This window comes from Macaca fascicularis, chromosome 7 (genome assembly GCF_037993035.2).
Source record: "Macaca fascicularis isolate 582-1 chromosome 7, T2T-MFA8v1.1".
Lineage (NCBI taxonomy): Eukaryota > Metazoa > Chordata > Mammalia > Primates > Cercopithecidae > Macaca > Macaca fascicularis.
In genome coordinates this window covers 31,717,491-31,731,242 of record NC_088381.1, presented here as the reverse complement: position 1 = coordinate 31,731,242, position 13,752 = coordinate 31,717,491, and the positions used below count along the sequence as shown (strand labels likewise).

Sequence of the window (13,752 nt, the reverse complement as noted above, 5' to 3'; positions counted from 1 at the left end):
AAAATAATTTTACGCCGCAAGAACTGAAGTCCATAAGCTACACAGGAACACTCGAATATTTTATTAAACATTCTAAAAAATTAAAAATATTTTCAGATAAAACATTCTTTTTAATATACCTTATGTTTCTCTTTCTAAATATTTCTCCTCTTGAGCTCAGGAGTTTGAGACCAGCCTGGGCAGCATAGGGAGACCTCATCTTCCCACCTACAAGAAAAAAAAAAAAGCTGGGCATGGTGTATGGTTTTGTGCACTGCTGTGGTCTCAGCTACATGGGAGGCTGTGACAGGAGGATCACATGAGCCCAGGAGGTTGAGGCTGTCTCTTTATTCTCTACTGAGCTTCACGTGTTTTTGTTTGTTTGTTTTGTTTTGTTTTGTTTGTTTGTTGGCTTGGTTTTTGAGATGGAGACTCCCTCTGTCTCCCAGGCTGGAACGCAGTGGTGCCATCTCTGCTCACTGCGACCTCCACCTCCCAGGTTCAAGTGATTATCCTGCCTCAACCTCCCTGAGTAGCTGGGATTACAGGCACCCATCACCATGCCCAGCCATTTGTATTTTTGTATTTTTAGTAGAGATGAGGTTTCACCATGTTGACCAGGCTGGTCTCAAACTCCTGACCTCAAGTGATCCGCCCATCTCAGCCTCCCAAAGTGCTGGGATTACAGGTGTGAGCCACCATGCCCATCTGAGCTTCACCTTTTTATTCCTTTTGCATGTTTATTCCTTTTGCATCTTTGTGAAACATCTGACTTGGGATATGAATTTTGATGTCATGTTGTGTTATGTTTATGAGAGAAGCTTAAAATGTTCAGAAAGATTGGCTTATTTGAAAACCCAAAAGCAGGTATAGTCATTGGGAGAAGTTAGACTGGGGCATGGCTAAAACCATAAGGTCTAAGGTAGGCAAGGAGTAAGAGATGCATTTTCCACATTGAGTATAACTGAGTTGGATCCCCATTGTGTGCTGGCACCCAGCATATAGTAAGCATTCAATCAATATTTATTGAATGAAGGTAAAAGATAGAGGGTCAGAAGTATCCTTACAGAGACATGATGTCAGAGAAAATAAAGTCTCGCTGTGTTGCCCAGGCTGTAGTGCAATGGTGCGATCTTGATGTGATTCTCCTGCCTCAGCCTCCAGAGAAGCTGGGATTACAGGTGCCCACCACCACGCCCAGCTAATTTTTTGTATTTTTAGTAGAGATGGGGTTTCACCATGTTGGCCAGGATGGTCTCGAACTCCTTACTTTAGGTGATCCACCCGCCTTGGCCTCCCAAAGTGCTGGGATTACAGGTGTGAGTTGCTGCACCCAGCCTAAAATAATCTTATTTGAGAGGAAAATACTAAGGGACTGAGCAATTCTACAGGGAAATGGAAAATTTCATGATTACTCTGCTTGCTTTTCATTTTGAAACCATAGGAAAGAAAGATGATTTATGAGGTATGGTACAAGTATCAAGAAGAGTTTTTTTTTGTTGTTGTTTTGTTTTTTTCTTGGATTTGCAATGACCAACAAGAAGCAGATAAGCTCCCAATTTATGACTTCTCTCCTTGGCAGAGCTCATCAGGAGGAAGGGCTTCTTGACAGAGGGGCTCTGAGGACAGAAGTACAGATCCCTCAACCCAACCTCTGTAACAGCCCAAGCCTTAATCGTAAAGCAGTTTATCACTGCTATAACTGCTGGCACTGAAGAAAACTTTTGCTTCTTGAATTCAAGAAGCTATAACTGAGGTTTCTCGCTCTGAAGGAAGGAATACAGACAGACGAAAAAATACGCATACATGACTGAAATTTAGGAGACTTGAGATCTAGACTAGCCCCATATCTAACTGGTTTATTTCAGACTATTCATTTGCCTTCTCTGGGTTTCAGTTTCCTCTTCTGGAAATTAGAGCATTCAACTCATGGGTACTCCTAGGTCTGAAATTACCAAAAACCACCCAGATACAACTCATTCTTAGATTGGAATGCCAAAGTAGATTTTGTGATGGGTAGGGCACCCCAAAGTCATTGTATTTACATTGAATTTCTTTCTGTGATTTTTCTGAAGGTTCAGGTACTGGTTACATTAAGAATAGGTTATAAAATTACATGCCTTGCTAATAAAGAACTTGGTGAAACTATTAGTAGTATTGTTAATAAGTTTCAATTATTGAACACTTAGCACAGGGCAAACAATGTGCTAAAAGCTTTCTGTGGGTTATCTCACTTAGTCCTTAAAACAACTCAGTGAGATTAGTACTGTTATTATCTCCATTTTACAGTTGAAAGAATAAGGCTTAGTTTAAAAAACTTGGATCAGGTCCTACAAAGTAGAAAAGTCAGAATCTGAACTCAAGCCTATTTGCCATCACACTGAGAAAACATCACTCTCTATATAGTATGAGTCTTGTCCAGACATGAAGTTCTTTTTAAGGATAATGAGCAGATAAAATAAAATCAAGTATATTTATTACATGTAGTTGTTCAGTTAATATTATTCCTCCCCTTTCTTTTGCTCTGCACTAAATATGAGTAATAGAGGGAAAATTTGGCTTTCAAAAGATGGCTGACCTGTCTGGAGTAGTTTTAGAATGATTCTTCCTAATAGTAGGGGATCCTAAGGTTGGAGTCTATGATTGACTTTAATATGACACTTCATGGAAAATCCAGGCTGTGATATGTCTGTGTGTGTGTGTAGGAAAGACAGAAAGAGAGGGAGAAATAGAACTAGATATTTTCCCTTTGCTCTTAACTAAATCTACTCTCTTCTATCTTGTTTCCTAAAGAAAAGCTTAAAAAGTATTTTTGAAAACACTTAAAATTTTTTTAAGTGCTTTTTTCCTTCAACTTTTATTTTAAGTTTGGGGGTACATGTGCAGTTATTTTTATTTATTAAAAAATTTTATTTAAAGATGGAATGTTAATCTGTTGCCCAGGCTGCTGTGTAGTGATGTGATCATATCTTACTGCAGCCTTGAACTCCTGAGCTTAAGCAGTCCTCCTGCCTCAGCCTCCCAAGCAAGTAGCTAGAACTACAGGCTAATGCTACCACACCTGCTAATTTTTTATTTATTTATATATATATATATATATATTTTTTTTTTTTTTTTTTTTTTTTTTCTTTAAGAGATAGGTCTTACTAGTCGCCTGGGCTAGTCTTGAACTCCTGACCTCAAGCTATCCTTTTGCCTCAGCCTCCTCAGTCACTGGTATTACAGGTGAAAATATGTTTTATTTTAAAAATAAGGAAGATGATAGACTTTCTCTCACCGGGCAATTAACACCACATAGTACATGTTGAGGAAGTGGGTGTTCCTTGCTTTCTATTGTTAATCTGATGATAGTGAGGGTGGAGAGCACTTTGAAAAAATATTTGTATAAGGAGGAGAGAGAGAAGTGAGCTGAATAAGAAAGTCTTTTGCGTATCCCAAATTAAGGTCATTCTTGGCTTTTTAGAAGACATTTCCTTGAGGTAGACAGCACTTTTTTCAAGAAGGTACAGAGTTTAAATATGTAACCTTGGCTTCAAATACTCTTAGCACATCCTTATTTTTAAAAATTAATTTTCAGTTTAAGGGTTCAGTGTACTTTCTTATACTTCTAGGAAAGAAAAGATCATTGCCTGCATATTGACCCTTGGAAGCCAGATTGCTGGATGCTGCTGCTGCTCATAGCAGCTAATACTTACATAGGACTTACTATATGTCCTGTCCACTGTTCCAAACTTCGTGTGTATACCCTAGCTCAATCCTCACAATAGCCCTCAGAAATAGCTTTATTATTGTGCTTCATTAAGTCTAAAATATATTGATGATGCATTCTTGACCTTGCTAGAAGATGCTAACAAAAGACTTTCACACAACTGTATCTCTAGTGACACCTGATTTATAATAGCAATTGCAAGATGTCTTGGGTTGTAAGACTGAAATGTAAGATGCACCCCAGTTTTAAAGAAGTTAAAATAAGAAAGCATGTTAGAATTGATAAAATAGAATCTCATTCCTATTTTACAGACGAGGAGCCCAAGACAAAAGAGATTAAATAAATTTTCGAAAGTTACGTGACTGGACTCAAATACAGGTGGCTTGGTTGTAGAGTTTCTGCCTTTAACCTCCATGTTTTTCTCCTGTCAACAATACACTGGAATTGAGCCTATGCTAATATGTGGGTAGACTGGCCAAGACCCAGTTACTTATGCCCTCGTTGCGGCACTCATGATAGAACAGCCCCAGATCTTTCTGAGGGAGACAGTGTATATGCTATGTACAACTTGCCTCTAGGGCAGTGATGAGGATTGTTGTACTAATGTGTGTAAAGTGCTTGACATGTGGGCATCTGACCTAGGCTTCAGATACATTTTCAACAAGAGAGTGTCACAGGGAAGTCCTTCTGAAATGGCTTCCCAAACCTCAGTAGGCTGGAGTACAAGTAGGAAATGGTGAGTGTACAATGTTGTTTGGGTGCCACCAATGTCAAATTCTGGTACTATGTGTTCTCACTGTTTCCCTTTGTCCTCTGAAATGCCGACACAAAAATCATTTACATTATTAGATTTCTGTATTTGAGGAGTGGAGTATTTTCTTCCTGGAAAACAGGCCCTAGGAATACCACTCAGGACTTGAGTAATAAATTAAAAAAAATTATTTATATGAAAATCTACCATCAATTGAGACTTAACATTAAGTTGTCTTCACCTAGTAGTGATAAGTAGTGATGAGAAAACCAGGTAAGGGATTGCAAGATGGAGTTGGGAGTATAGTCTGCTATGGACTAGAATGATTTTCTGCTGAAAGATGGGGTAATTCCATTAACTCCAGGCTTTCACTAATTGGACTGCAAGCTCAGATAAGAAGGCTGCCACCCTGAACACCATGCCCAAACCTTGAAAGATCTGTTATTTTGAAAACCTGCCTGCCCCCAACTCCCTTTATTTCTCTGAAATTTTCTTATTCTTTGGAATTCTGGTCTCTGTTAACCCAGACCAGCCTGGTCAGTGTGATCAATTTTGGACAAACTCTAGACAGCATCCAAATTTGCTGAAGGTTTTCCCCAATTGCAGTCTTCATTGCTGGGTCATGGGTGAATGTTTTTCTGCCGGGTCTTTGAGGTAAGATGGGAGGTGAATTCTCAACCCAGGAAGTCTGTGTCACTCATCACATCTTTCCCTGTTATCTGTCGTCATCTCCTATGCCAGTGCTCCTTTCTCCCAATCCTTTACTGTCCTCGAACACATACATGCTGTTCGAGTGTGGCGATACAGTATGTAATGGTGGAGATACATTTTTGGATACAGAATACCTACAAATGAGGTAATTTAAAAATAGAATTTGAAGTTTGTTGGTTTGGCACAAGTTTTAAGCACCACACTGTTGTTTTTGGTGCTTCCGATTGTCATTTTACATTTCTAGTTTTGAACTGTTGGGACATCTGAAATTAATTTGAAACATTTCAGACTGTTTTGAACCAGTCTATATCAGTCTAAACAAGTAAGAACAATTTTATAGATAACTGTAGTTATCAAACAAGTTTCCAGCAGTTTAATAGAGTTTGAGCAAGTGTGACTCGGTTGAAAGTAGATTTAATTTGTCAGCAGAGTTTGATCCAGTAAAATATACTCAGAACCAACTAAAACTTATAGGAGCCTGTCAGAACCTGCATGTCCAAGTCAGAGCCTATTTGAGCTAGCTAAAACCAGTCTGAAGCAATTAAAGCTAATTACAATGAGACTCCAATAATTTTGGTTAGATATATCAGGTTTTAGCCAGAGTCAGAAAGTAGTTTTATAGGAGAACCTCTTTTAACTCACCCTAAAATAATATGAACAAGATTCTTTTGAACAACTATGAACTTGCTGAAATGGATGGGTGTGTTTTATATGGATTTGAACCTGTTTTAAAGTTGATTAGGACTCTTTTGAAATAAACATATCTTTATTAAATGAATTGCAAATGGTTAGAACCAGCTAAAAAAGATCAGAATTAGTTTGAAAGTGATCTTTGTTAACTCAGCCGACCACTTTGAACCAGTGAGCAATACTTTGTGCTAGAAAAACATGTTTTAAGCTGGCCAGAGTCAATTTGAAAATTGTTCTAGGTCTTCAGACTCAGTCTGAATGTCCACAATGGAGACAATAAGTGAGCTAACAGTTAAGTACCCAGTATATGCCAACCATTGTGCTGGGCATTCCATAAACGGTATCTCATTGAATCCTCAGAACAATGGTGTGAGGTGTAGTATGTATTCTTTTTTATAGAACAGAAACCTGGAAATCTAAGGCTCAGAGACATCCAAGTAATTGGTATCTGGGAGATTTGGGATTTCAAACCCAGCTCTGCTTGATTTTATGAGTTTCCTATTAGGTTACCTTGTAAAATACCATACTAGTGGTCACTTTAAAGCCCAATATTGCATTTGTAACAAAAATGAGTAACGGACATGAAGCTTGGGGTAGAACAGACATTGGACTTGGAACTAGGAGATCTAGATTCCAGATTGTGCAAATCAGTCTGCTTCTCTGGGTTCTGTTTTATCCTTTAGAAAACTGAACCCAGAGAGTGGAAGGTCTGAACATTTATTTTCAGATCAAGAAAGCAGATAATTGTCTTAAAGATACAATCTGAAAAGTGCGAACTATGATTAATATTGATGGTGGTATCTATACTTTCAGTTTGCGGTATTTGGTTTGTTAATAGTCCCTTTATGATTACTTGGCCACTATTGCTATTGGGAATAGAAAACAAAACTCATGAAGATCACTTGTAGACTTACATGTGTGATTATCCATGGAAATGAAACACATTAAAGATAGTTTAAGTCTTTGAATTCCACTTAAGTGGGTTTAGAGAATTCTAGAATATGATGCCATTAGTGACAGCATTTTTTCATGTACCTTAAGTGATATAAAAAACATAGTTATACCAACTTTTTTTTTCAAATTAAAAATAAAGAGGAAATAAGGTAGCCACAGTGTCTTCTTGCATCATTCTCACTGCAGGATCGGTATTGTTTTCTGCTGCTCCATTCAGTTTGAGGGGAAGCCCCCAAATGAGTCAACATTATCTGGACTTGCTTTTCAATTCTTAGCTCTTATTTCCAATAACTTAGAGCCAGGTGTGATGCTGTGATGTGACATGCCATAATGTTGACGTCCAAGTTGTCGGTTTTTGGAGAGGAATTCTGTTATATGTCATTAATACTGGTGACCTACACTTGCAAATACCCAACTATAAAGATAGGTAAGGCATCATCTGTGAAGTGTCACTCTTTATGGTGTGCAAATAGAATTTTGAATGTTTGTAGAGGCTCTGCCCTTATCCACGGGCTGACCATACCTGAAACGTGAGGTTGCAGATCTGCACTGAAGCACTCTGAGGAAACACCCTGCAGTGGCTCTTGGGGCTCAGCATTCAGGAGTTTTCAGCATAAGGTGAGTCACCAAGTTGAGGATAGGGTAAGGGAGGCAACATTGAAAACCAGTCAGTATTCTTGTCTGAGTTTTTATTAATTTTATGGATACATAGAAATAGTCCTATAGGAAGCACTGAGTATGGCAGCCAAGTTTCTGGATATGGGGCTGGGTAAAAAGGATATAATGCCAGGACTCAGTAGCATCTAATGCAGGACATCTGGCATGTATATAGATAGATAAATATGTATGTTTTTGAATAGTCATGTAGAGTTGTCAGTGTTAATGAGATAGTTATTTTTATGATTTTCAGGAGAGTTTGTTGGCATTGGGGAGAATGGAGAGAGGTTGGTTAATGTGTACAAGCATACGGTTAGATGGAAATAATAAGTTCTAATGTTCAACAGTAGACTAGGGTGACTATAGTTAACAAAAATGTATTGTGTATTTCAAAATAGCTAGAAGAGAGTACTTGAAATGTTCTCAATGCATAGAAATGATAAATACTCGAGGTAATAAATACCCTAAATACCTTGATCATTACATTCTGTGCATGTAACATTGTGTTGATGTGATCATTACATTCTATGCATGTAACAAAATATTACATGTACCCCATAAAAATGTACAAATATTATGTATCAATAAAATTTTAATAAAAAAGTAAACCTTCCCTGGAGAGAGATCCCATTTCTAGTTGGACTGATATTTTGGTTTTGAATCTATTTAGAGGGTAAAAACAAATCATGAAAAGTGCTGATTGCAAAGAACTAAAAAATAGCCATGGTTAGGTATTGCTGATATAAATGAATTTTTCTTCCTTAAGGTAGACTTTTGTTTTAGTCAGTATTGAAGAGCTGAATTTTTAGCAGTTCTTGATAGAATACCCAGGTAAATATAGGTAAGCGAGCCCTTGGTTGTGGGACTATGGTCTCTGAGCAGTGACTGTTTAAATCTGGAACTCAGTTCCCAAGTGAGCAGTGATATTCCAAAGAAGTCTGACATAACATGTAGTACATATTAATAGTAATATGTAAGGAAGCAGGGAGTAAATTTACTTGTGAAATAACAGTGTCTTTGAAGGAACTGTAATAACATGTGAAAATGAATAGAATAAATGAAATTGCCTAGATGTCCATGTAAAAAGAGAGAAAAGGCAAGGTTCTAGCACTAGGAGACTTTGTTTCTTTCTTTTTTAAAATTTCCATAGGTTTTTGGGGGAACAGGTGGTGTTTGGTTACATGAGTAAGTTCTTTAGTGGTGATTTCTGAGATTTTGAAGGACCCATCACCCAAGCAGTGTACACTGTATTCAATCTGTAGTCTTTTATCCCTCACCCCCCTCCCACTCTTTCCAACGAGTCCCCAAAGTCCATTGTATCATTCTTATGCCTTTACATCCTCATAGCTTCGCTCTCATTTATGAGTGAGAACATACGATGTTTGGTTTTCCATTCCTGAGTTACTTCACTTAGAATAATGGTCTTCAATTTCATCCAGATTTCTGTGAATGCCATCATTTCATTCCTTTTTGTGGCTGAGTAGTGTTCCATGGTGTGTGTGTGTATATGTATATGTGTGTGTGTGTATATGTGTGTGTGTGTGTGTGTGTATATATATATATATCTCACAATTTCTTTTTCTGCTCATTGATTGGTGAGCATTTGGACTGGTTCCTTATTTTTGCAATTGCAAATTGTAGCACTAGGAGACTTTGAAAAAGGAGGGGAAATTGGAACCACTTGTACTCTAACAATTACTGTTATTCCTTGTAACATTCTCCTTCCTCTATTTTTCTTGTATTAGTTTTTATTCTATATAGTCTGCAGATAAGACTTAGTGACTGTTACTTTCTTGTTGATTATCATTCTCACTTGAAATTTTTGTCCTATTTTGATACTATAATATGTATGTTTTTATTTTTATTTTTATTTATTTTTTTATTTTGAGACGGAGTTTCGCTCTTGTTGCCCAGGCTGGAGTGCAATGGCGCAATCTTGGCTCACCACAACCTCCACCTCCCAGGTTCAAGCGATTCTCCTGCTTCAGCCTCCCGAGTAGCTGGGATTATAGGGATGCACCACCACGCCCTGCTAATTTTTGTATTTTGTAGAGATGGGGTTTCTCCATGTTGGTCAGGCCGGTGTCGAACTCCCGACTTTCGGTGATCCGCCTGCCTTGGCCTCCCAAAGTGCTGGGATTACATATATGTTAAATTAAAACTACACTGTTAATTACTATTTCAATAGCTTCTCATCTAGCTAGTTATTGGGTCTTCAAGGATGGTGACCAATATGTATGTAACCCTCTTTTCATACAACCCGTAGACATACAGGTTAACATTAGGTGTTAAGCTGAATATTGTCATCATTTTTTAAATGGATAATTAATGTTTTCTAATGGATTTTAATTAAAAAAATTTGTGTGTATTTTACAGGTGAACCACTGAGTTCTTCATTATGTCTGATGGAGATTATGATTACCTCATCAAGTTTTTAGCTTTGGGAGACTCTGGCGTAGGGAAGACCAGTGTACTTTACCAATATACAGATGGTAAATTTAACTCCAAATTTATCACAACAGTGGGCATTGATTTCAGGGAAAAGAGAGTGGTAAGTTCTGTATCCTTCTGTGTAAAAATGTAATCTTTGAGTCAACATTTGCTGGTCTGTTTAGTTTACTTTGTAGGAATTAGGAGGACAAAGGTCGGGATCTGAAATTAAAAGGTACGTAGGAAAGTGAGTTATATTCAATCCAGGCAACATGATTGAAAAGGTTGTGCTGACAACATTTCATATAAAACCAGGCAGACAAAGTGGAAGTAGACAGTTCTTTAAAATGTCACCTTGGTACTCTTTTGGCTTGTGTCTTCTCTTCTGGACTCCAATAGTTATTTGTCTACCTTTGTCTTGAAGCCTGCCAGCCACTTTGCCCCTCATACTCTTGTTTTATGGGCTGTATCTTCCACCTTTGGTATCTTATTATTTTTAATGGCATTTCTCCTAATAAAATCTCAGCAATTCTGCATGGAATACTAACTGGCAGAACTCATCACTGCTGCCAGGAGGGTGAGGTTGGAGTAGGAATGGGGAATGCCAGTAGTGAATGTGATGTTCTGCAGAATGTTAAAGAGAGAAGCTTTTATTTACTTATTTTTTTAAGGACTTTAAGACTGAAAGTTATTCTAGTGTTGGAGGGGAAGGCAGAAGGTCATTGTGTCACAGTTGCAGATGAGGAAAGACGGCCTTCTCCTTAGATTACATTTGTTGCTGAAAAATCCATTGTTAGCATGAAGCAGGTAAACAAGTGGTCAGGAAATTAATGACAAAGGTCCTTTAATGGATCACATTCTGTCAGGGGGGAAAGGTCCCTGGCTTTTAGGACAGAAGAACGTTCTCTTTTGCCCATTCTAGGTCTTTTATTCTACTACCAGAGAGTCTTATAGAGATTAAGACCCACTGAATAACAATAGGGCCCTAATGAAATTTTTAGTATTGACGTATAGTTGATAGAATCTGTATATATGTATGTGATTATTTTTGTTGGTTACTTATTTTATAACTTAAAAAATAGATTTGTTGAGATATAATTCACAAGAAAAGGAAATCCATCCATCTAAAGTATAAAAATTGAGTGGTTTTTAGTATATTTGGAGTTGTGTGGCTATCACAGCCATTGAATTTTGGAATAGTTTCATACCTCATACCTATTAGCAGACATTCCTCTTTCTACCTCCCCTTAGCCACCAGGAATTTTCTATCTGGCTTCTGCACACGTCATATAAATGGAATAATATATGGCCTTTTGTGTCTGGCGTCTTACACTGAGCCTGATGTTTCCAAGGATCTTCCATGTTGTAGCGTGTATCAGGACTTCATTACTTATGATGGCTACATAATACTCTTTTGTATTGATACACCATTTTGTTTATCCATTTGTCTGTTGATAGATATTGTATTCTTTTTCTATTTTCTAGTGTATCATTTTAATTCCTTTTTTAAATTATATATTTTTGAGTTCTTTTTTAATAGTTCCTTTGGGGATTACAATTATTTTAATTTTTCACAATCTAATTTTGATTAATAGCAACTTAATTTTAATACTGTGTAAAACTTTGCTCTTATATGGCTCTGTTTTCTCCCCTTGTTTTGTGCCATTATTGCTATACAAATGACATCTTGCTACATCGTGTGCCCATCATCAACACAGCTTTACAATTATTGCTGTATGCAGTTAATTTTTCTTTTCTTATCTTATCTTTTTTTTTTTTTGAGACAGGGTCTTTGTTGCTCAGGCTGGAGTGCAGTGGTGAGATCTCGGCTCACTGCAACCTCTGCCTCCCAGGTTCAAGCAATTCTCCTGCCTCAGTCTCCCAAGTAGCTAGGATTACAGGCACTCGCCACCATGCCCAGCTAATTTTTTATGTTTTTAGTAGTGCTGAGATTTTGCCATGTTGGCCAGGCTGGTCTTGAACTCCTGGCCTCCAGTGATCTACCCATCTTAGCCTCCCAAAGTGCTGGGGGATGACAGGCGTGAGCCATCACTCCCAGCCTGCAGTTAAATTTTAATCTGGTGGAGGAAAAGGGCGACAAAGAAAAAAACGTTTATACTGTTTTTTATATTTACCATGCAGTTACATTTTTACTGGCGCTCATTATTTCTTTGTGTGGATTTAAGTTACTGTCTAGTGTCCTCTCAGCTCAGTCTTGAGAGTTGTCTTTAGTATTTCTTGTAGGGCAGGTCTGCTAGAGATGACTTTTCTCGGTTTTGTCTTAATTTATCCTTTAATTTTAGAGGACAGCTATGTTACTGATTTTTAAGTTCTTTGAATATATTTATAATTCCTGGTGTAAAGTCTTTGTCTGATAAGTTTAACATCTGGGCCTTCTCAGGAATAATTTCTATTAGTTGCTTTTTTCCTGTGCGTGAGCCATCCTTTCCTGTTTCTTTGTGTGTCTTACAAGTTTTGCCGAAAACTGGACATTTAAAATAATGTGTCTATTCTAGGATTCTTTCCCCTACCTGGGTTTCTTGTTTTTACTGCATATTTATTTGTTTTTGTTGTTGCTGTTTGTTTGTTTGATAATGTTTCTAGGATAATTCTGCAAAATCTGTATTCTTTGTAGGCAGCTACTGAAGTCTCTGCTCAATGAACTTAGTGGACAGCTAATGAGTGGACGAAGTTTATTAAATTCCTTGAACCAATAAGTCTCTTAGCTTTTTCTGAGAGTCTCTGTGTGTGTGTTGGGGTATGTGTTTAATACGACTGCAGGCAGTTTACAACTCTGCCTTAGCTTTTATTTTCTGCCTGAGAAGAACCTCAAAGTCAGTCAGAAGTGAGAGATTAGGACCTTTTTAGATCTTTCCTGGGCATTTATAGAGCCCTGCCCATGAACATGGCCTTATAGCTTCCAAGAAATATTTGGGAGCATTATAGAAATCTCATTTTCTGTTTTTAAATTTTGTTTTGTTGTTGTTGTTGTTGTTGTTAGAATTTTGTTAGCCCTAACTGGTATTGCTACCTCTGGTAGCTGTGATGTTAAATAAATTACTGCTAATAGTTTTCAACAAATGCCCTTGGGGATAGGGCTGTTCTCAAAGAGCAAGCTTTGAGTGAGGTCAAATAAAAACAAAGCTGGGGCATGGAGCTTTCCAAGGGGCTTCCTGACAATTTTTCTCAGTATGGGACTTTTAGGGAGCTCCAAACCTATTGTGCCTCCGCTGTCCACAGTGGTGGCTAGGCTGATGTTTTCACAACTACCACATTTGTGCAAGTGGTTTTTAAGTCTTCTAAAAGCTGGGGCAAGGTAAAAAAACACCTCAAAGCTTACTGTTTTTACTGATATTCAGCTGTTTTTCTTGAATAAATGCTCCTTGGAATGTTGCAAGTCTTTGTTAATTTCTGGAGTACTGAAAAAGTTGATGTGGACAATTTTTACCAGTGTTTTTGTTGCTATTGTAGAGGAAGAAATTTTTAACGGTCCAGGGTGGGAGCTAAACAGTAGGTACGCATGGACATAAAGACAGAAACAGTAGACACTAGGGTCTCCAAAAGGGGGAAGGGAGCAAGACAGGGGCTGAAAAACTACTTACTGGGTACTACGTTCACTGTTTGGGTGATGAGTTCAATAAATGCTCAAACCCCAGCACTATGCAATCTATGTCACAATCCTGCATGTGTACCCCCTGGTTAAACCAACAAAAAAGATGAGATTGGAAAAAGCCATAGAAATGTAATATTTCCTGAAACTAGTGACCCAAGAGAACTTTGAGGAAAGATAAGCTAATTATATTATATTTTATACAAGTTATTTTTTATACATATTTTACAATCTATTTATAAAATATATACATATATTTCA

The 13,752-nt window shown here is 37.6% G+C and overlaps 1 protein-coding gene across 5 annotated transcripts in view; it reads left to right on the top strand.

Moving 5' to 3' along the window:
- RAB27A (RAB27A, member RAS oncogene family) overlaps positions 1–13,752 on the top strand; it is an 88,740-nt gene that overhangs the window by 48,394 nt on the left and 26,594 nt on the right. For 4 of the 5 annotated variants that reach the window (XM_045395485.2, XM_005559613.4, XM_005559614.4 and 1 more), the window contains one exon: positions 9,828–10,002. In XM_045395485.2, coding sequence (XP_045251420.1) covers positions 9,850–10,002 — 153 coding nt within the window. In that variant the 5' untranslated portion in view covers positions 9,828–9,849. Of the gene's footprint in view, positions 1–7,285; positions 7,413–9,827; positions 10,003–13,752 lie in introns of all 5 variants that reach the window. The other variant, XM_045395486.2, reaches the window with a different exon arrangement.